Source organism: Bos indicus, chromosome 8 (assembly GCF_029378745.1).
Source record: "Bos indicus isolate NIAB-ARS_2022 breed Sahiwal x Tharparkar chromosome 8, NIAB-ARS_B.indTharparkar_mat_pri_1.0, whole genome shotgun sequence".
In the NCBI taxonomy this organism is placed as follows: domain Eukaryota; kingdom Metazoa; phylum Chordata; class Mammalia; order Artiodactyla; family Bovidae; genus Bos; species Bos indicus.
This window is the reverse complement of record NC_091767.1, coordinates 63,916,285-63,939,009: the sequence shown is the minus strand read 5'-3', so window position 1 is coordinate 63,939,009 and position 22,725 is coordinate 63,916,285. Positions and strand designations below refer to the sequence as shown.

At 48.6% G+C, this 22,725-nt stretch overlaps 1 protein-coding gene across 3 annotated transcripts in view; it reads right to left on the bottom strand.

Annotated features, from left to right (window-relative positions):
• The window catches only part of COL15A1 (collagen type XV alpha 1 chain), a 103,372-nt gene that overhangs the window by 37,947 nt on the left and 42,700 nt on the right, over nucleotides 1–22,725 (bottom strand). For 2 of the 3 annotated variants that reach the window (XM_019966268.2, XM_019966269.2), the window contains 10 exons: nucleotides 21,394–21,541; nucleotides 17,975–18,084; nucleotides 14,889–15,041; nucleotides 13,812–13,964; nucleotides 11,686–11,835; nucleotides 11,029–11,169; nucleotides 7,419–7,478; nucleotides 6,166–6,258; nucleotides 4,648–4,773; nucleotides 4,025–4,087 (listed from right to left, as the gene is read on the bottom strand). In XM_019966268.2, the coding sequence (XP_019821827.2) occupies nucleotides 4,025–4,087; nucleotides 4,648–4,773; nucleotides 6,166–6,258; nucleotides 7,419–7,478; nucleotides 11,029–11,169; nucleotides 11,686–11,835; nucleotides 13,812–13,964; nucleotides 14,889–15,041; nucleotides 17,975–18,084; nucleotides 21,394–21,541 (1,197 nt within the window). The remainder of the gene's footprint in view (nucleotides 1–4,024; nucleotides 4,088–4,647; nucleotides 4,774–6,165; nucleotides 6,259–7,418; nucleotides 7,479–11,028; nucleotides 11,170–11,685; nucleotides 11,836–13,811; nucleotides 13,965–14,888; nucleotides 15,042–17,974; nucleotides 18,085–21,393; nucleotides 21,542–22,725) is intronic. The other variant, XM_070794824.1, reaches the window with a different exon arrangement.

Below are 22,725 nucleotides of genomic sequence, written 5' to 3'. Positions count from 1 at the left end.
TTCCAGTAATAAGTCAAATCTCAGTCAGAGATATTGTGAAATAGAAGTTAACTTAGCCCAGTCTCTTGATTTTTGGACTCTATCCTCTGAAAACATTATTATTGTTGACTCCATTCAAGAAAAGGATGCTCATAAGATGAAAAACTGTACTTTTTCAATTGTCTTTCTGACTTTTCAAATCAAGAGTACATCTTGTAGCAGTTTCAAAGGAAGTTCCAGAAGATATGTTAGCCTTTGATTTATCTGTCTCAGAAACAGATGATTTTATCTAGCTTGTAGGTATGAAGAGATAGTATCTGGGCCTATTTCACTGGCTCACAGATTTGGTGACCACCATTTTGGAATATGAGTAGATCAGTTCAGGGATGGAAGAGCTTATGTTACTGTAACGTATATGAACAGGCAGAGTCAAAGTGGTAGCTCCAATTTAAAGGATCAGCAAAGACCCCACAGCTAAACTGGTGAAGGCAGACCTATACTTCACTCCTCAGTGAGAGAGCTGTGTGGTGAGGCTATGCACTGTCCTGGAATTCCAACCAGCAGAGTTGCGAGTCTGAATATGATGATGGTATGGAGAGACCAGTTCTACAGCAGAAACACTGTGAAAGAACCAGGTATGGGAGTGCTGCCTGTTGCAAAATGATGGTCTAGAATTTATTAGAAATTCTGGGGACTTCCCTGGTGGTCCAGTGGCTAAGACTCTATGCTCCCAATGCAGGCAGCCTGAGTCCAATCCCTGGTCAGGGAACTAGATCCCATGTGCTGCAACTAAGGGTTTGAATGCCACAATTAAAAGATCCTGCATGCCATAACTAACGGAAGATCCCACATGCCTGGCGCAGCCAAATAAATATTTTTTAAAATTCTGGCTCATTATGGTAGCTGGGTTTGCTAAGGACAATGTTAGACTTCATCACACAACATCAAAGACCTTTTCAGTTGTGGTTTCTTACTGCCTTATCAAGTCTGCTGGTTTTGCATATAGTATTACACTGATAACTTCAATTTGTTACAGTTAAAATTGACTATGCTCTATATGGTTTCATGGAGGCCTACAATTCAGATTTTTTACCAAATACATTTGATGACTAAAGAAGATATAAAATAGGAAATCCAGCCAATATCATAGCGTTTAATTGAAACAAGCTGTTGTAAGCTCTAAACCCATTACTAGATCCTACTTAAGAGCAGCTCACCACTCAGGTTCTTGGGAAGGGGTACACTGTTCCTTACTACACAAGATTTAGAGAATTGATCGAAGCCAATTTGGAACTGGTTGGAGAAAGGGAAGGTGATGGTCATTTACTTGCATTCCTCACACATCTCATGCAAAAGCTGGTTTTACAGGGCCCAGCAATGACATTTCAGGAGCTCAGTGAGGTTACTCACAGCCAGTTACTGGGAGCTTAACAGTCCTCAGCAATTCTGGGCACTGAAGAAAATTTGAAACATAAACTCTCTTCTGCCTGGGCATCCCAGTGCCTTTTGAGACTGAAGAATAACATGTATCAGTCAGATTATGAAATAAGCAAAAGAATGACAACCATCAGTCCTAGGTCTGTGCTGAAGACGGCAGAATCAACAGTGCAAAAGCAGAAAGAAATTTTTCAGAGAGCCATTTCCAGCATGTTCTTCAGCAGCCTTTCCAGAACCATTCTACAGATGAGAAAGCAAGCCATCCCCTGCCCATTCCTTCATGGGCTAAAGATCTCAGAGTGGCTGCTCATCTTAATTTGGGGAAAATAAACTATGGAATATTCCTATGATCAAACTCAACACAGAATCATCTATTTGATGAATTCTTAATGACATCCACATTTTGATGACAATCTCACATTTGAAAAAGATTATCTATAACAATATTATTTCCAGCCAAGTAAACCAAATCTTATTCTTCAGGGTTTTCAACTATCTGGACTGGCTGATACTTGAGGGTGAAGAGAAGAGAGGCTGATGTCCTGGTAGCAACGAGGAACGACCTCCGGGCAACTGTCCACCTAGCCGTGGAAGGCACTGCCTGGGCAGGAAACGAGTCCTCTGGCACTGGAGGCATGTAAACTGAGCAGGGATCGGAGGAGACTCGAGGATCACCTGTATCATTGGGTTTTATGTGGTACATCCCTGAGATTATTCACTTTCTTTAGCATGTTTTTGTTGTTCTTTCACCTTCAGACTATTCTGCTTGGTTTACTTTGCGGGGGTGCAGGTAAGTGTCATATTCAAGGTTTCCCTTCAGCTCTCCTGAAGCAAATTTCCAAGTCTTTCTAGAATCTGCTTTTCCTTGACCAGAAACCATCATAGACACACAGGGCAACAAATTAGATCTCATAGCAAATTCCAGGAAGAAAAAAGTGATTTATCTGCCACAATTATTCTGGGCAAGCCTGCCACTTTTGTGCATGACCGAGTGTCTGAGCAGCTACAGAGTGCGCCTGCACGGGTGTTTGCGGGCGGATGTGGGCGTGGGCTTGGGCATTTTTCAGTCTGAGACCAGAGCAGCGAAGGGTGTGGACGGGGTAGAAGTGTGAGGGGAAGGGGTGTGGGGCAGGGGCAGGGGAGCTGGTAAGAAGAGGAGGGAAGGCGAGAGTAAGTCTTGTAATGTTTCCTGCGAATTTTAATTTCTTATGAAAGAGCTGGTCTATGTCAAACGAGTTCTGTAAAACTCAACAATTGTTTCTTCTTTTTCTGAGAAATGAGCTTTCCATGAAAACTGAGTTACTGTTTCAATTAAACACACTTGAGAGCTGACTGAAAATGGAAATTCAGTTCAGTGACGATGGGAGTGCCTAGGGAGTCAGCATCTCCCATAGCTTTGTCCAGGTAGGGTACACAGAGGGTCTCCACTCCCCTAGCCATGTGGATGAACCCTCCCTCCTCTGAACCCCAGTGAAGCTCAAGACTACATCTCTAGAAGGAAGCTCACCTTATCTTTATTGTCTGCCTGGCAGAACACAGCTTATCTCATCAACCAGGCCAGGAACACAATGGGCAGGAACCCCACCCCCACAGCACCAAGTGGACTTAACAGACAGAAGATTGCATGGGTTTATAGAGAAGGAGGAGAATGAAGGCGTGTGAGACTCAGAAATGGAGGATTCATCAAACTGCTCACAGAAGCCTGTGCTAGATTCTAAGGAGACACAGACAATGCTTCTGCTCTGGTTGTCAGAGTAGGGTGGGGGGCAGAATGGTAAGCTAACAGCTATAGTGTCCCTGGCTGGAGGGGTCCCAGCAGAATCAACATTGAGCTAAAGGCAAGTGGAGGAAGGAGTGTGCTTTCTACTCATGAACAGTCCAGGAGAACTTCCCAGAGGATAGATCTGAACTGGGCCTAGGAGGATGAGGAAAGGGAAAGGACAGGAAGCCCAGCACAGAGGCCAGGAGGTTGTGCAAGCCTGGGGGCTTTCAGTAGCGCTGGCTGGCCCGGAGGCGGGTGTGTGAGGGAGCAGTGGTAGGGAACTAAGAGGTAGGTCAGGAAGGGACTTGAAGATCTGCACGTAGTGAAGGTTCCATCCTGCGGGCATGAGGGAGCCAAGGGTGCTTTCTCAGTGGAAAGACAGTGAGTGATGAGAGCTTGCTCTGGCAAGATGGACTGGCAGGTGGGTGGAGGCTGGACTGTGAGTGGGGAGAAGGGGCATCAGTGAGGGGCCTGATGCCACCCTGTAGGCAAGGAAGAATGAATGTCAGGTCAGGGCAGAGAGAGGGGTGAGAGATGTGGACTTAAGACTGGCCACTCCTGGCCACGGACTCATGGTGGCAGGAAAGGAGAGGAGGGAGGAGTTAGAGAAGACTCTGTTTTTGAGTCCAGGTGACTGGGCGGATGGCGGTGCCATTCTTGGAAGCTGGGAACATGCAGGAGTAGACGGGAAAAGATGCTGAGTGCAGGTTTGGGTATAGAGAGCCCTGGGGAGAGACATCCAGCAGGGAGGACCAGGATGGGGTCAGAGGCAAGGTCGGGCTTAGAGGACAGAGGCAGGATGGCCTGGTGGTTCCCTATGCAACACCCCTCCCCCTTTCCCCGTACCTTCTCTCCTTTTATTCCAGGAAGACCAGACGCTCCATCAAGTCCAGGTTTTCCCTCGGGGCCCTGAGGAACATCAAGGACGATCAGCCTACAATATCTTTGATAAGTATCAAATACGAACCCTCTTTGGAAAAGGAGGCCAGAGCTGAGAAGACCCAGCGGGTGAGGCGGGTGGGTCTAAAGCCTTGCGTCAGTCTGTAGCGGAACAACTGTCCTGGCCACAGCTCGGCCACTGCTGGCTGTGCGCCTGTAGACGAGTGTCCTTCACTCTCTGGGTTGTGCTTTCTCTTCTGCAGGGCAGTCGGGGGCAGGGCTGGACTAGACGGTCTCTGGGGCCTCCCACCCCAGGCCGAGCACTGACGGACTACGTTTCCAAGGTTTTACACAGATTAAGATGAAGCAGTGAAACAACGTGTAGGACGATATTTTCCTTGGCTGTTGCTTCTTATCTGGAGTCTTAGTAATAGCAATGTCTTGGCTGAGGAAGATTTTGTTTACAAGTGCCAGCTAGCTGCTCACACCTAGTCATAAGCCTTAGCACTGGGGTCTGCAGTCTGTACCCCCTCCCTGGCTAAAGGAAGCCCCATGGGTACCGAGAGGGGGCGGTGACTTCGGTAGCTCACCGGGGGACCAGGTTCACCAGTAGGTCCATCCTCTCCAGGAGATCCAGGGGGTCCCATGAAAACATCAGTTCCTGGTTTTCCTGGGATCCCAGGTAAGCCAGGTGGGCCCGGGAGACCTGGAGGACCCTAAAAAAAGACACCGTGTTAAAAAACAGGGCAGGAGGGGACAAATGAATATGTTCCACTCACTCCATTGTTGACAACGACCCTACGGGTACAGACTGGTGTTGCTCCTTAGAAGATGGGGAAACTGAGGCTCAGTGAGATGATGTGACTTGCTTAAGAGCTCACGCATACAGCTAATTAGGAGAAGAGCTGAGATTTGGACCCAAGTCTTTTTAAGCCCATTATATAATGTTTTCTGCCCAGATGTATGTATACGATACAGATGCAATTTGTTGGAATTCTTAGAGGTGCTCTACTTTAGTTTTCTGATTACCTGAGAGGTTAGTCTAAAACTGCCTATTGTTATAAAGTGAAAAGGTTAGTCACTCAGTTGTATCCAATTCTTTGTGGCCCCATGGACTATATAGCCTGCCAGGCTCCTCTATTCATGGGATTTCCCAGGCAAGAATAATGGAGTGAGTTGCCATTCCCTTCTCCAGGGGATCTTTCTGACCCAGGAATCGAACCCAGGTCTCCTGCATTGCAGGCAGATTCTTTACTGTCTGAGTTAAGGCTTATTTGTTAAGCCTTATTAAAATACCCCTGCAAGGTACTAGTCTTTTTAGCTTGGGGCTGGGTTTGCTGATGTCACCAGCTTGGACGTTCTAAGTGGGTCCTGTCCCACTCATCCAGTGAGTCCTGAACCCTTCCAGCCCTGTCATGATGAGTGGGCAGAAAGGCAGCTGAGCAGAGCCCTCTAGATGGGGATTCTTGACAGGGGCTCAGAGGAAGGGATGGAATGAGGTTGCGGCTCTGAGGACAGATGCATGAGATCCAGGTGAGAGGAGAGGTGCTCCCAGGGGGAAATCTAGAGGAAGCTCTGGTGGCCCAGCCTTGGGCAAGAGGCTGGGGGACCAAGAGTTGCCGAGGAGGCAGAAAGAGTGGTCTGCAGAGGTAGAAAGGGGGCTGCCTCAGGGTAGGGAGGGTTTTGAGAAGGGTCTGGAAGTCAAAGTGTGAAATGCTGTGTAGAGAAGAGGCCAGCAGGTCTCTGTGATGGGTAAGGGGGTGGAGGGTAGAGCCAGTGGTAGAAGTGAAGGTCATGGGCATACCTGCTGTGGAAGAGGTGCTGGAGAAGGCTGCCAGGGGAAGGAGGCAAGTGTAAAGTGGGGCTCCTGACTATAAACTAAGGTCAGACTCACTTAAAACTGACCAAAGATGGAAATGCCAGGCATACATAAATGTAGATGGGAAGTATAGTGAGTCCCAGGAGCCCACCGTCAGCCTCAGCAGTCATCTACAGAGGCCAGGCTGGTTTCATCTGTTATCAATCCCTGTGTCCCCCCTCCTGGATCCTCATGAAGGCTGCCCTCCCCTCACTACCTGACACCAGGCCTTTTAACCCTTCATACTCACTCTTAACAGCTCCTCACTGTGCACCAGGTCACCAGAGCCAGAGCTGACATCCAAGCCCCAGCCCAGGCCGGAGCCCTCAGCCTCCACTTCCACCTGCAGAGAGAAAAAGTTCCCATGCTGGGTTTCACCATCATTCTCCAAGGACAGGCATGTCACTGAAAGCTTTCCAGTATTCTGTGCCCCTGTAACTGCTGCTGGTGACTTCCCTTCTGGCTCTTTTGCCCGGTCCCCTCTACAGCTGCCCTCCTTCTCTCCCTCCCAGCTGTGCAGCCAACATACAGCCAGTGCTCAAACACAGGACACTTTCACAGCCTCTCATCCTCTCTTTTCCTGCATTTCCAATCCCTACTCATCCTTCAGGGTCCAGTTCCATGGTCTCCTCCTCCAGGAAGCCCTGCCCAACCCCATTTTCAGACAAAATTCATCTCTCCTGCTCTGTGTTCCCACCAGCCTCTGTGGAAGTCTGGATTTGGCCGTAGGGCCACCTGGCTTTGAAGCTCAGTTGTGTGTATCTGTCGGCCCCACTAGGCTAAGACTCCAGAATTGGCCCAGTCCTGAGACACCTCTGGGTGCCCAGGGTCCATCATGAGATCTGGGACCAGGAAGGCACTCAATGTCTACTTGTTGAATGTCATCAAATTCCTCCAAAGAACAAAAGGAAACTTCCAAAACACCTTTCTGGTACTTAATTCCTGAGGATGGGAACCAGGCAAAGCCTCCTTCAATCATCAAGGAGGATCTGGGTTAGGGGTTGGAGCTGAGTCTGGGCAGGTTGTGTGCATGTGGGTGGGAGAAGGGAAGCGATGACATGGAGGTAGAGAGACAGTCAGGAGGCTGCTGTCCCCATCTGAGGGATGAGGAGGTGTTGCACAACTAGACTGAGGGGCTTGGGGACTGACTGGATCAGGGAGGTGGGGGGAGGCACTTGAGGACATTTCCTGGCTTCTCTCTTGGTGATCAGGAAGATGGGGTACCATTCCCAGAACAGGGGAGCCCTGCAGGGAGAGCAGGCCTAGGAGCATGGTGACAAGTTCAGCTTGGGATTTGAGGGACCCAGGGGCCTTTCAGGGCACAGGATATAAAGGAGCTTTATAAATATAAAACTGCTGGGCTCCAGGAGAGAGTCCTGGTACAGGAGTGAGCACTGAGCTCTGACTGCAGGGCACTTGAGGGGACGAATCCTCTGTGGCTGTTTTGTGCATCCCTGGCCCCCTGCACTTTGTGCCCGTGACAAGCATGGGTAGGAATCTCACCGTGGGTTCAGTAGGCACAGCAGGTCCAGGGGGGCCAGGAAACCCCTCCTCAGCTTCACCCTAAAGAGAACAAGATGTCAGTGGAGCACTGGGCACCCCTTCCTCCTGTCCCCTTCTCTCTCCAGAAATTACGTTCCTCTTCAGAGGAGGCTTATGCAGGAGTTTTATATACCTAATCTGTTAAGCATGTACCACATGCCAGGTAAAATTTCCAGGTATTAGCTCATTTGATTCTCATCCCAGGGAGAAGGTCTACATCCCCATTATACACATAAACAGACAGAGAGAGGGGTGTGGCAGGGCCAGATGTGGGTATCCCTCTCACCCATTACCTTGGGTTAAGTCTAAGATTCAAAATCATCCAAAAGATACTTCAGAGTGGGTGGTCCTGTTACTGTCTTTGTGGTGTTTTTAAATCATTTCCTGAGGAATCAGGGTACCTATTTCAGCTTGTCACAGATTCTATACACAGGCACTTAGGGTGATGTATCTTTACAGGTTATATGCCAGGATGAAATGCTGCACACTTGTCTTTCCCTTTCTCCTTTCTCTCCCTCTCTCTTCTTTTTTCTTGTTGCTTAGACACTAAGTCCTATCCGACTGTTTTGTGACCCCATGGACTGTAGCCCACCAGGCTCTTCCGTCCATGGGATTTCCCAGGCAAGAATACTGGAGTGAGTTGCCATTTTCTTTTCTAGGGGATCTTCCTGAGCCAGGGATTGATGCCATGTCTCCTGTGTTGGCAGGCAGATTCTTTACCACTGAGCCAGCCACCTCTCTTCTTAGAAATTTTAAAAAGTCTCATTGGAAAAGTCAGAAGCATCCTTGGTGGAAACACCACCATATATTAGGAAACTATCAACCACCACAGTTCTGCTACTTTAAGGCCATACTTGCTGACATTTAGAAAGGGTATTTCCTTCCCGGGCTTTTGCACGTATCTATTTTTAAAATGTTAAGACCACACAGTATACTAAATTTCATAACCAACTTTTTTAGCTTAGCATTATACAGTATTTTCCTCTGTCATTAAATACTCCTAGTAAGTTTAATTTTAATAGCTGCATAATGTCCCATTATTTGAACATCCTTTAAGTCAGTTAACTCCCCTATTGTTGGCTAAACTGTATCCAGTTTTCTTTTTCCATTAGGGACAATACTAAGATTAACATCCATGTACAGAAAGCTTTTTTTAATATAAGATTACCTCTTTTAGGATTGATTCCTAGAACAGAAGTGTCTGGGTCAACAAAATGCAATTTATGGTGTTTATATGTGTTGACACAGAACTTCTCAGAAGTAGTCAGTCACTGACACGGCCATCAGCATAGCTGGTCTCACCAGGCCCTCACCAAACACCAGCTTCTCAAAGCACAAAATATAAAGGATCTAAGGACAACTGAACCAGGCTGCCCAACAAATCAATGGCAAAAAGAACAAAGTAGGTGGCAGAAAATCAGACTAAAAGAGACTTGAGACACCAACCAAACAATGTAGACCCTGTTTGGATTCAGATCCAACCTAACCATAAAAAGGCATATTTAAATAGCCAGGGTATTAGATGATGTGAAGGAACCATTGTCAGCTTTGTTAGATGGATAATGACATCCATTATCACCCACTGATGGATGATACTGTGGCAAAGGGAAAAAAGGTCCCAGATCAACCTTTTAATACACATTAATGTGTTTTTGAGTTAAATGATATGATGCTTGGGATTTGCTTTAAAACACTCCAGCCTTCCCTCCACTCCAAAAAGATAGCTGTAGGAGGTGGATAAAAGCAAGACATATTATGTTGCTGACTGATGTATATGAGGGGGTTTTTTATACTATTCTAAGTCCTTTTGGGAATTTTTAGAGTTGCCATAATAAAAAAGTTTTAGAAAAAGGAGAACTGGCTCTACGTGAAGGCACGTGGCCAGCCAGCACCGCTGCACCCGATGTGGCATCTCTGTGGGGAGAGGCAGTCTTGGGGTTTTGTGTGCTCCTTGGGGTGAGGACCAGAGGAGCAGAGGCACTTCATTTAGGGAGTCACAGCACAGGAGCTGGGGCCACAGGCATCCAGCCAGCCTGGCAGGTTCCGTGTTCATTGCCCGGTCGAGTCTCCTGGGAGCACGAACCCTGGCACCAGGAGCTCCTCAACTGGCTGGGCAGTGGACTCAGACACCTGCAGCAACCTAAGCATCCAGGTGTCTCCAAGATGCAGAAAAGTTTAAAAACCAGAGCTCTTGCTCACCTTCTCCTTTTACAGAAAGCAACACCAAGACTCACCACAAGTCAGAACCTCAGCCTCCCGGCTCCCAACCTGGGGCCGCTTCACTACACCACACTCTCGGGGATGCTCCAGGGCATGAGCTTTGCAGGCCAGTATGCCCGGGTTCAAATCCTGGCCCTGGTCTTAGGGGCGCGCCACAGCAGGCAGCTTCCTTTACCTAAATGTCACTCCCCTTGCCTGGGAAACAGAGATGACTCTCCTTGCACCAGAGAGTGGCGTTGTGCATAGATCAACTTGGAACCCAGAGTGCTTAATAAATGTCCATGCAAAAGGCTTATTTCTTGCCCCTTCACTGTGAGTTCCTTGGGGATAGGAAAGAGGTCATATTCATCTCAGTTTCCAAGTGTATAGACTAAAGGCCCTGAGTTGCTGTGCATGGAGTCATGACAAGTGAATGAACAAAAAATAAAGACAGAGCAGTGCTTGGCAAGCACCAGGTGCTGGTGCAGTAGGCATTTGGGACTTGCAGCTGGCTCTCAGATGTACCATCCCATAGTCCCTCCAGTCCCGGGTCAGCACTGTGGCTGAGGGACCACGTGCCTGGAGGTTGACTCAAGGCTCTGAAAGCATGTGTGACCAAGTGCTACTCGGGGAACTGGCAAGCCCAAGCTGGTCACCAATGGAACACTTTCCTTTAAAAATATTGACACTTAAAGGGCAATTTAATTCCCCAGTTCACACAAGCCCATGCCGAGGACTGGCTCTGGGTTTCCCACTTCTAAAAGACAAAGTCACAGCCCTTAAGTAGTGACAACCTCACACCTGTGCACAGAACTTTCCAAACAGTCTCTGACCTGCATTTCTGACTTGACATCACAGCTACCCTCTTTTACAGATGAGGAAACTGAAGCTCCCAAAAAAGGATTTGCCTGAGATCATACAGTTGCAACCCAGAATTATAGAAACTTGTGTTACACGGCACCTGAAGGTAATTGGACCCTCTCCCCACCCCAACACACACACACCTTTGATGCTTCTATTTCCTTTATAGTCTCTGCCACATCTTATAAGCTTTCTCACCTCCAGAATGGGAATCTCATGACATTTGAGATGGGCCTTTGTAGCTTTCGGCAGGTCTGCCTGTTGGACTCACTTCAGTTAAAGATGTGGGCAACTTGGGACACAGAGCCAGGTGCCCTAGGTTCTTACCTCATGCTTTATCTCTACAGACTGCAGCTTCCTCATGTGTTCTCTCAAAAGCCCCAATTCTGCATGTTGCAAACCAAGATGAAAACCCACGCCCTTCCCATGACTCTGGCCTTTCTTTCCCTCCTCTGTAAGACTGGCCAAGTCAAATCTTCACACCTCTGTGTGAAGTGAAATCTTCACTTACCGGAGGGGCCCCGCTTTCAGGGGCTACTGAGGGTAAGGGGAGTGGGGGCCCCTCAGGGGGAGTGCTGCCCAATGTGTCTGCCCCAGCCGCAGTAAGGGGCTCCTCTGTCGTGGCTGCTGCTAAGTCTTCATCGCCAGGACCCTGAGAAGCCAAAGCAACATAAGGACTCGTGTCGCCTCACCCACAACGCCACACGCACACTGCTGCTGGGGAGTTTTGTCGACTGTCCTTTGAGTGGTGCTAGCCCAGTTTCAAAGCACTTGCCTACCTACAACTGTCATTACTCCCGACATACTCACCAAAGCACAGGTTCACGATCCTCTTCTGAAACGTGCATCTCCTCTAAGCCCTCCTCCCTAGCAGTGCTCACTGCCTCCCCTGATCCCAGCAATGCTGTCTAACTTTGGACCACGCTCTGAGAAAGTTCTCCTAAGACAAAGCTGGGCGTCGTAGGGTCAGGACCAAGCCTGCTCCCCTGACCCCCTCTGCCATGCTCCTCAGTTACATCCTGCCTCCCTCTGTTGGTGCCGACCTAAATCCGTGCCCTAACGAAGTCGCCTGTGCATATGGCTCTGGGAAGGCCAGCAACTGCTCCTGTCTCATGACCCTGACCTCCCTCCCCATTGTGAGCTGGAGAGGATGCTAGGAGACACCTACAGAAGTGACCCCTTGCTCGGAGGCCACTGTCGGTGTGATGAAAGCCAGGTCGTTGGTGGGGACCCCGCTGGCCTCTTCTTCCTCAAAAGTGCCGAGTGGCACATCTGTTGCAGCTGCTGCTGTTGTAGAGCCTTCTTCACTGATTGGACTCTGAAAGGAAATTGGCGCAAGGGATCATCCACCTCATCCATACCCCGGGTCGCTGGGTGTGTGACTGCAGGGAGGAAACTACTGAGGTCATCAGACAAAAGCATGGCCATAGCTCATCTAGCACCAGCCTCAGCCCACAGACCCCCAGAACTCCAGGCTTAGAATGCACCCCTCAGGTCATCCCCTCCCTGCCCCAGAGTCCCCTCCAAGACGTTTCTGCTGGATGCACATCTTGAGTAATGGGAACTCCCCACCTGCACAGGAAGCCCTTCTATCTCCAGACAGCTCTGCTAGCTTAGTTTCTTTTGAGTAAAGACTGGAACCTGATCCCCAGTTTTCTCACCCTGTGACAAGGGATTTGCCTTTAAGAGGAAGGAAAGGTAAGGGCGGAGGGAAGCAAGGCGAAGAAGAGGAAGAAAAAGAAAGGGCAGGTGGTAGTGATGATTAGTTAATTAAAATAATCCATGTAACCAGCAAGTGGCTTGGGGCGCTCCATCACCTGGTAGGGGCATGCCCTCTCCACTGTAAAGTTTCCTTGTCTGGACATTAGTACCAGAGGTGAAAGGCTGAGAATGAATGTGTGGAAGGATCTCAAAGACCAGTGTTGGTATGTGACAGCCTGACGACCCCCTCCTTTCACGCACCCAGCAAACATCTATTGAGGCCCCAGCATCTGTAGGGATGCAGACAGATCTATGAGCAAGATGTGTGTGCTCCCCAGCCTCACAGAGCCCACAGCCCAGCTGAGCCAGAAATGAGCAATTTACCCAGACTATTCCTAATTACAATTGTGATGAGACCTTCCAAGGAGACATTCAGGGGTGCTGTGAATGTGTCTGACAGGCAGACTTCACAGCCTGGGAGGCGCCTTCCTAATAAAGTGATGTTTGAGCTGAACTCTAAGGATAAGCAGGAATTAAAGGAGGGAAGGAGGAGGAGGAAAAGGTCCAGGCAGATAAGAGAGGGGGGTGGGAGGGTTCTAAGGCAAGGAGGAGTGAGGCATGATCCAGAAATTGAAAAAAGACCAGTGAGGCTGGAGCACTGAGAGCAGGGTCAGTGGCCCAAGATGTGGCCCCAAGGCTGGTGAGGCTGAACCCTGCAAGCCGTGGCGGCCAGGTGGGGGAGCAGGGCCTGCAAGGGGAACAGTGGGAAGCCTCCCACAGACAGCTGCCCCCACCAGGAGGAGCTGGGAGAGAGGGTGGAGGTGGCCAAGGGAGGCCTTAGCCATCGTCTGGGCTGGGGATGCGGTGGCTCGATCCAGGGGGCTGGCACTGGAGAAAGGTAGAAAGAGGCACAAGTGTGATATGTTGAGGCAGAAAAATCAACAAGACTTGACACATGACAGAATGTGGGAAGTATAGAAGAGGGAAGAGAATTCTGGATTTGGCAGCTGGTGGATGAGGACTCCATCATCTGAGACAGGAACTCAAGAGAATAAGGAGTCTAGGTTTGAATCTGTCGAGTCTGAAGGACGTGCAGGACAGCCATTATGACGGTGTTACAGGACAGACTTGCAGTGTCCTTGGATCCTTGCATCCTGCCTTCAGGAGATGGGAGTGTCTCTCCATGATGCCTGAAAGGAGGGTTGAGAAGGCCTGGCCAGGCCACTGGACCATGCCAGGGCTTGCCTGAACCTGGACCCTCCACTGTGCTCTGACCACCTGTGCTTGTGCCCAGAAATGGGCGTGGCTGTGGCCACCATCACCTCCTCCGTTCACACCCAGCACTCTTCCACTCCCGCTCCCAAGCCCTGCATCAGCCCTGCGCTGTCCCCATGCCTCCAGGGGCCACAGCACTCTCCACAGCACACTCATGGGCACCGGCAGACCCCACCTCTGAGGGAGTATTTGTCAGGTGCCCCCTCCCCATTCAGGTTCTTCTGGATTTGCCAGACAGAATGGAGACTGGCCCTCTCAGAAGGCTGGGATCTGCTCCCAGCTGTGACCCACAGCCTTCCAGCACTTTACACTCTTTACCAGAGTGACCATTTCTCCAGGGTCCTGTGTGGGCATAGGAAGGGTCAGTCCCCCGGTGGGCACGCTGCTGGCCTCTGCTTCCCTGGCAATGCTCACGGGCTCCTCGGCCTCCCCTGCTGCTGTCGCTGCTGAACCTTCTTCGTTTTCTGCACCCTGAATAGGAAGACATCACCAGGGCCACCATCACTGACCTGCTGCACTATGGCTGGAAGGAACTGAACTGCCCTCCCTGAGGGCAGCAACCATCATTGTGACAGATCCGATGGATGTTTTCCAGGCCTTTACTCATTGGGATTCTTGGCAGGAGGTGGCATCATTGACTACTCCTACAGCAAGGCAACGTTCCTGTTCCAGACCTAGACATAGCCCCCAACCCACCTGCCTACCTCCCGGCTTGTTTACTTCCTTCTTTCCCCACTTAGGAGTCAAGGGATCCAAGATCCTGCTGTGACTAGGTCACTTCCTCCGAAATGCCCTTCAGTGACTCCCCACTTCTGCTGAGCGTTCAGGTTCTTTTTCACAGCACCCGTGGTCTCAGAGGCCTCTCCAGCTGAGTTTCCCTTCCCCACTGCTCACGCCTGGCCCTGCAGGCATGCTGCACTTGGGTAGGTCTTTTGTGTTCATCTTGATGCCTCCAGCTTCTGCTCCTACTGGCCTACCTCCTAGAACATCTGTCTCACTCCCATCACGAGGCTACTTCTAAGCATCCCCCGGTCTCCCCTTCAGCATCCTTTACCCAGAAAGGCCTCCTGGACCCCTAACTCTGGGTTCTGGGCCCCCTTTTTTATGCTCCCCTGTGCTTCTCCTATCATACCTCTTCCCTCTCTGTCCCCCTAGGGGCTGGATCTGTCCTTTTCACCTGGTGCCCAGCACAGCGCAGTACTCCACAAACACCTGCTGAGTCAGTCAACAGAGGCCTGGGCCTCCAAATCTGAGTCTACTTGGACTTGGCCCCACAAGGCCATCGATCACTCTGTACTTTGCAAGCAGGTGAGGAAGACCAGTGACTGCTCCCATCCAAGACACCGCCAAACTCCAGAAACAAGTGAAGTAGAGCATGCACTCCGAGCTGCTTACCAGAGTGACCCCCTCCCCGGGGTCCTCAATGGGCATGGAGAGGGTCAGTCCTCCGGTGGGCACGCTACTGGCCTCTGCTTCCCAAGCAGTGCTGATGGGCACCTTGGCCTCCCCGGCTGCTGCTGTTGCTGCCAAATCTTCTGTGTATGGACTCTGGGAACAAAGACATCACTAGGGACCAGATCACTTGCCCATAGCCCTGATCAAGATGGCTGTGGCTGGCAATTGGCATCTCTGTATCTTCTTTCCTCAAAGTACTTTCTTATCTATGATGTTGCCCCAGCTCCACAAAAGCCCCCAGAATCCCTTTGGCAGGAAAGACTGAAAGGCTCCTGTGTCTTCCACCTGATTCCAAGCATCTGTTTGCCACACCAGTGACTGGGAGATCGCTGCCTCCTGAGACACCTGCTCGGGTACTAGACACTTCAGTCCAGCCCCTGCCTCCCTGTGACCTTTCCTGCATGCCCGTCCAGGAGCATAGGAACAGGGTGAGTGTCTTCCCCCACGACACTGCTTCAGAGATATGTAGGCAGAAACCCTGTCCTCCTCAGCCTTCTCAAGACTGGACACCACTCTCTTTCCCTGTGACTCAGTTTCCTTAGAAAATTCACAGGCAGATTCTCTGAAGGTTACACAGCAGGTGCAGGATATGATGAGAGAGAGCAACTTTTGCGGCTCGTGTCACCAAACCAACTGTGCTTTATCTCGGTTTCACAAAGGTTTGTTTTTTTAAAAAAAAAAATATTTGGGTGGGGTTTTGCTCTGTTTCATTGCAGAAAATAGTTCTTTTGATACTAAAAACACTAACCTGATCAGAGTTAGATTTCTTTGCTGAAAGACTTAGAGCCTATAACCAGAATACAGAGAGGAGCATTTCCCAAACCCACTGGGCTACAGAACTCTTTTCCCATATAACATTAAATCCTTATAGAATTATTGTCCCTCCAAAAAAGAGAAAAGATGATGTCATAGGATTTTAACATATTATTGACCAGGGGATTTTTGCAGAAACTAAAGCCTTTGGTTGGCGATTTGTTATATAAGTGAATATTGAAACACTCCAGTCAATAATGTTTGGGCAGCAAAAGACGCATTAATACATCTTTGGTCAATAAGTTGTTAAAATGAGATTTTATTCTGACTCAGTGTCGGCTAAAGTTCCAAAGGGCAAGTATAATTCAAGAGGCTCCAGATAACCTCTGTTAACCTCTAAAAAAAAAAGAGCCAGACCACGTATGTGGGACATGCACAGAGACAATGAAAGGAAACAGAATCAGTTCTATCCTATCCTATCGATATTTGCCCTCCACCCACCTCCGGGCTATGTAAGAAAAGGGAAAGAATTCATTTAGGGGCTAAGCAATTAGAGAACAAGAATTCCTTTCGGCAATTTCCTAGTGGCCTAGTGGATGGGAATCAGCCTACCAACGGAGGACACAGGTTTGATCCCTGGTCCAAGAAGATTCCACGTGCTGCTGGGCAGCTAAGCCTGTGCACCACAACTACTGAGCCTGTGCTCTGGAGCCTGGGAATTCAATTACTGAAGCCCACTTGCCTTCGAGACTGTGCTCTGCAAAAAGGGAAACCACCACAATGCCAAGCCCATGCACTGCAATGAAGAAACCCTGGCTCATCATAACTAGTGAAAGCAACGAAAACCCAGCACAGCCAAAAATAAATAAATAAACTAAAAAAATTATTTAAAAAAGATTCCTCTAGAGACAATTTTCTGTGTGATGTGGCTTCCCCCCACCCTCCACCATTTGTTAAGCAGAATACATAGTCCTCGGACTTTGGGAGACAAAGGGACTGGTGTTTGATTCCTCTAGGGAAATACCAAAGGCAAAAGCAGGCAGCCATCTAGACTCAGAGTGAAGAGAGAGAGAGACAGAGAGATAACTGTCCTGCTGTTGCTTTCCTGGTGATAGAATGATAACAACCGCTCCAAAAAGAGCCATTAAAGCCATCCTGAGATGAACTCAACCCACAGGGCCCCCTAGAGGTTCAGGGTGACCAGAGGGTGGAAGCCCAGGAGGAAGTTAAAAGGTTAAAAATGGACTTGGGTCCTAGATCCCTTGCAGGACCTCTGGGGAATCACAAAAGCCCCCATGAAAGAATATTCTAGCAATAAGACATCTTCCCCACATAAGGCCCAGATCACAGTCTGACCAGACACATAAAACTGTGCCGTTTTCTCCAGATGGGCCAGGCTCTGCAGATGTTGAAAACAGCTGCTGGAGGGTGGGTAGTGATGAGAGAGAGGAGAAAGAAGTAAGAAAATAGACAGGAAGTTCCTGTGCTTCCTTCCCTGCCTGGCTCCTGGTTGTATCTGTATTTTTATTGATTTTTTTATATTATGCTGGACTGGATTTTGGAAATACCTGTGAAAATAGGCTGTTTACTAGACAGTGACTGGGAGAGGAGTGTCTTGAATTTTCGTCCCAGGATAGGGGAAGGAATGAGCTGACACACCGTTCTTAGCAAAGGTCAGAGGTAAGAAGGTTCTGAGTTGGAGAAGGAAATGGCAACACACTCCAGTATTCTTGCCTGGAGAATTCCAAGAACAGAGGAACCTGGCAGGCTACAGTCCATGGGGTCTCAGAGACGGACACGACTGAGCGACTAACACAGAGGAGAGAAACATAATATGTTTTAATTTGGCACCCTCCCATGTCCAGCATTTTAAACAACTGGCTTTGCATGTGTAAAAGCCAATTTCCAAACAATACAGTGGACACACTGCAAAAAATCTGATTCTGTCCTGAAGGGGCTCAAAGGGCGGAAGAAGCTGTGCATCTTCACAACAGGAGGGAGTCAGGTTCTGTGTTGAGAGCCCAGTATTCACCTCTGGGGAGGTCTGAGGACCGGCCTGAGCTGTGTCTCCTCCCCTGTCCTGGCACATCCTTGGGGAGCATCTTGGGCCCTGGGACTCCCACCTCCTCTGTACCAGGAAGAGGGAGGCAGTCTCCATGGTGTTCAACTAAAACTCTTGCAGCCTTCTGCAGTACCCAAGACAAGTCACCATCAGGTCTGAAATAAGCAAGCAAATGTACTACCAACTTACATGAAATTTACCATTCACTCACCTCTTCAGTGACATGAAGGAAGACCCCATCCCCCGAGCCAGTGTCTGCAGTCGGGGAACCGTCCACAGTCTGAACTGCCTCCAGTGTATCATTCAGGATCTCACCAGACCCTACAGGAAGCAGGCATTTTTCAATGAGTAACTGCACTTTGCAAGTGAAAAAGAATGAGGTTTCTTTTCATCTATGACTTGAAAAGATGTTCGTAATACAGGATTAAGAGGGAAAAAGTGCTGCAGAAAGACAGACGCTGAAAGGCAGTATTGCAAGGTGGTTTCAATTACAGGCTCCAGCATCAACTGTAGGGTGAGAACCCAGCTCTGCTGTTTACTAGGCATGTGACCTGTGGCAAGTCATTTAACTTGTGGCTCAGGCTGCTTGCCTATAAAGAAGGGATCGTAATTCCTATCTCATAGAGTCATTTTGAAGATTATGTATGTGTTACAAAGATTAATTAAGCTAACATAAGAAAAGCATTGAGGACGGTGCCTGACATACAGTTAGCGATGGATAAATGTTCATTGTTAGTGTGCTTCTATATTTGTAAAAAGAAAAAAATATACGTATGAGAATACACGCTTCATTATCATTAGATATATCATCATCAATATGTAATTAATATATTATTATACATAACATATAAAATATACAGATACATACATATATATGTGTGTGCAGATAAACCACACATACTAAGCTAAACCACAGTACTTAATATTGGTTTCCTCCAGAGGACAGGAGAGGAAACTACCATTTTTTTGGTTCGTACAACTCTGCATTGATTGAACTGTTACCACAAGCACATATTTCTTTTCAATTTAAAAAGCAAATGGAGTCCTAAAGCAAAGAAAAAGACATTAAACTACACAAATGCTTGCCTGTTATGGGCTAGGTCCCAGGCTAACTCGTGCCATGCACTCCTTCCTGGAATCCTCTGCCTGGCCCATCGGTGCTCCCTACAAGGACCTCCCACCACCTCACAGTCGGTGGGCAGAACCAAGGTAGGAGTCCCATGTTTTCAGTCTCCCCATTGTCACCCCACGGCATGTGTTCTGCTCTGATCTGCATATTAGTACCTTGTGATTATTAGTCCCATTTTGCAGAGGAAGAACAAGGTCCCACACAAGAGGCTGGGAGGGGCCCTAAAGCCAGCCATTTACACACATGCTGTGCTCAGCCATATCCCGCGGTAAGGACGGTGTCGAAGGGAGATGCTGAACTATTCAAGGGAAGCTGTGCCCGTGTGCACTTTAAAAAATGGAATGTCCTGGAGTCATCAGCCCCTCACCAGTCACTCTCGCATTCTCCCTACTCTGGCCACCAAAGGGTGCTGTGCAAGCAGCCAGAGGGACCCCAGGCCTCTGCTTCCCCACCCCTTGAAGAATGAAGGTGAGGATGGCTCAAATGTCCTGTGCCGGGATGGTGTCAGCGACCCTTGGAATACAACTCTTGGGAGGCTTTCCCTAGCCAGAGTTGGGGCTCGGGGTCCAGCTCCTTCCTCTAAAGATCTCGAGCCAGCTCTGCTGTTTCCGCTTGGCCTCTGTCTGCCACAGAAGGAATCTGGCAGATGCTGGGAACAGGCGAGCTGCGCTCAGACTGGGTCCCACCTCCTACGCACTCACTTCTCAGTCTAGGAGAGGCCTCGCCTCCCAACCCCGCAGTCTCTGCCCTCGCCTTGCTCCTCTCTCTGAGATTCTAATCACGCCCTGGAGAGCAGCATGCGCAGCTCACAAACCACTTCCATACCCGCAGCGGCAACATTCAACCCTCTCATCCACCCGGGAGGCAGGGGTTGTGAATGCTCCCAGTGGACTGAGGAGGAATCCAAAGCTTGGAAAAGTTGAGCAGCTTACCCAGACAGCAAATAGGTGGCTGAGCAGGGCTTTCGTCCAAAGGGTCTACTCTCAGCCAGCAGTCTTTCCATAGCTACACCCTGACTCCTTGCTGGTATTGTGACTTTATTAAATTATTATACAATTTTTTAAATTCAGTACTGTATACCTTCTGTCACGAACAGACTTCCCAAGTTTACTTGCTAAAATAACATTCATTTACTGATGAAAGTAAAAGTGTTAGTTGCTCAGGCTTGTCTCACTCTTTGCAACCCCATGGACTGTAGCCCACCAGCTCCTCTGTCCAGGGGATTCTCCAGGCAAGAATACTGGAGTTGTTAGCCATTTCCTTCTCCAGGGGATCTTTCTGACTCAGGGATCGAACCTGGGTCTCCTGCATTGCAGGCAGATTCTTCACCATCTAAGTCATTTTTTTAGACTTATAAAATACAGAAGAAAAAAGAAAATGAAAACCACCTATAATCATGCCTACTCACAACATTTTGTTGTATATCATTCTAACACACACACACACATACAAACACACACACAGCTCTGTGTGGCAATATATAAATAGATATAAGTAACATATATTCAAATTTAGGGTCATAGCACACATATAGTTTTGAAAGCTGCTTTTCCTTCAGAGTTCACCACGACCATGTCCCTGGGTAATTAAATCTTCTATGTCACCAGTTCCAGGGCTGCATGTGTGAATATGGGGGGGTCTTGCACCTAAATCTCGGTGCTCTGGTGTTGGCTATAACTTACTTCAATTTGAATGGCTACCCCTCTGATAAAGGGCAGAAAATGCAGGTTGATCTCAGGCTATGCGCACATGTCCAGCTGCTGCCTGGGGGATCTGTCAGACCCTGGACTTCTGCCGGGGCTCCTCTGTATGGCTGAGCAATGGTGAGAGCCTTGGATGGGTAACCAGGAGGCCAGGCTTGCTGATAACCTCCCGGGTGTCTGCCATTCTCTGGCCATCCGTTAGTTTCCGATAAGTGCCAACAGGAGTTTAGATGGCCTGATCCTCTGAGAGTCGGTGAGTTTGTGGCCAAGGCTGGAAAGAGTAGGGATTCTGGAGTCAGGCCTGAGTGTTGGCTCAGTTCCACCACTCACTAGCTGTGTGACTGTGGACACGTTGCTCACCTTTCCAAGCATCGGTTTTTCCATCTGTAAAATCCTGGCTAATACTACCAACTAGGAGATGTGTTGTAGGGATTGGAGAGGAAGTATATAACACTTGGCACACAGTAGGTATTTAATAAACAGTCACAGTGATCACAAGCTTTTCACACTCCAGGCCCTCCTAGAGGGGTGGAGTCTGGGGGTTAAAAGTGCTTGGTATCAAGATTAAATGCCAGCTCTGCCATTTATGAGCTGTACAATCTTAGCTGGGTGACATCACTTCTCCATGACTTGACTTCTCCATCTTATTTGTAAGGTGAGGATGATTGCAGCTCCTTACTCAAGGTTGAAGGGAAAGTCAAGTGAGATGCTCCACACACACATCATCTATACATAAACACATCGCCCAGTCATCACTCAACATAACCCACGGAGTATGAAGAAGCTCCAGGGACTTGCCTTGCTCGGGGCTGCTGTGCGGGTCAGCACTCAAGTTGCTGGTTTCCTTGGTCCCTTCAGGTACAGGTTCACCAGAAAGCTCTGCATCCTCAGAGGCAGGGGATGGAGTTGGAGGTGTGTGTATGGGTTCAACTTCTGCTTCTTTAGACTGCAGGGAGGAAAAATGAGACCCAAAAGGATTTACTTGGCATGAGAGCAGGAAAGACGGCAGTGAGTATCACTGGAGAAAACAGTATCTCCACAAAATCTGAGTAAACCCAGAAAGCCTTATCTTGCCTATTGTGCACCTAGGTCATCACTGATCTTCCTCAGTCCCTGAAAAAGGTGCATGTTGGGGTAATTAAATTTTGTTCAGTTTACAGCGAGACCCTGCTACTCTTGGATGAAGCTCTTGGAGCACAGAGATCACATTCCTGTGATCCCTGCATCCCAGGCCAGCACAGAGGAGGTGCTCGGTAAAGATGTGTTAGAGGGAGGAGACAGAGGAAGGGATGGAGGAATGAAGGATGGGAGGAAGGGGGGGAAGGAGGGTGGGAAGAAGGAAGGAAGAGAGGGAGCGGGGGGGAAGAGGGCTGTGTTCAGCGAAAGCTGGATAAATCCAATCCCAGATGTATACTAATAACGCATGCCTATGAAAATAAAAGACAGGTATGGTTTCCTTTCTAGGAAACTTCAGTTTCTGTGCAGCTTTTTCAAAGTCAACCTATATCTTAACCACCTTTGCCAACTAGGAAACAACAAACAAAAAAACCAATAGTTGGAAACAACAATTCAGACATCTAGGTAGGAATCCTGATAAAGGGTAGCAAAGGTCATCCCCAGACCCAGAATCAAACAGCAGTTCCTGTGACCCAGGGCTCATCAGGGGTCAGACAGTCTCATCATTTTCTGAGCTCAAGGGACTGGGGTGAACAGAAGGATCCTGCTGACCAGTGTTGGGTCTGTGGTAAGAACAGGAAATAACTAAGACATTAAGGTTTCAGGGTAAATTTCTTACCACAACCATCACTTACCTATCCTGACTAATAACAGAAAGCTATTTCCTTAATGTCAGAACCTAGTATATAAATGATGAGTCTCTGGTCCATCAGAACAAGGAAGATTCTTATGGGCCCCATAACTTAGGACTTAATGGTTCAGTTCTCATAATCAAACTCAGGTCAAATCCCAACTCTCCTCTTATTAGCTATGTTATGTTGAGTAAGTCATATAACTTACTGAGCCTCAGCTTCCTCCCCTATAAAATGGGGAGGAATAATATAATAATAATAAAATAATAACTACTTAAAAGGTATAAAATGCATGGAGGTGCTTGGTACAGGGCCAGGTCCA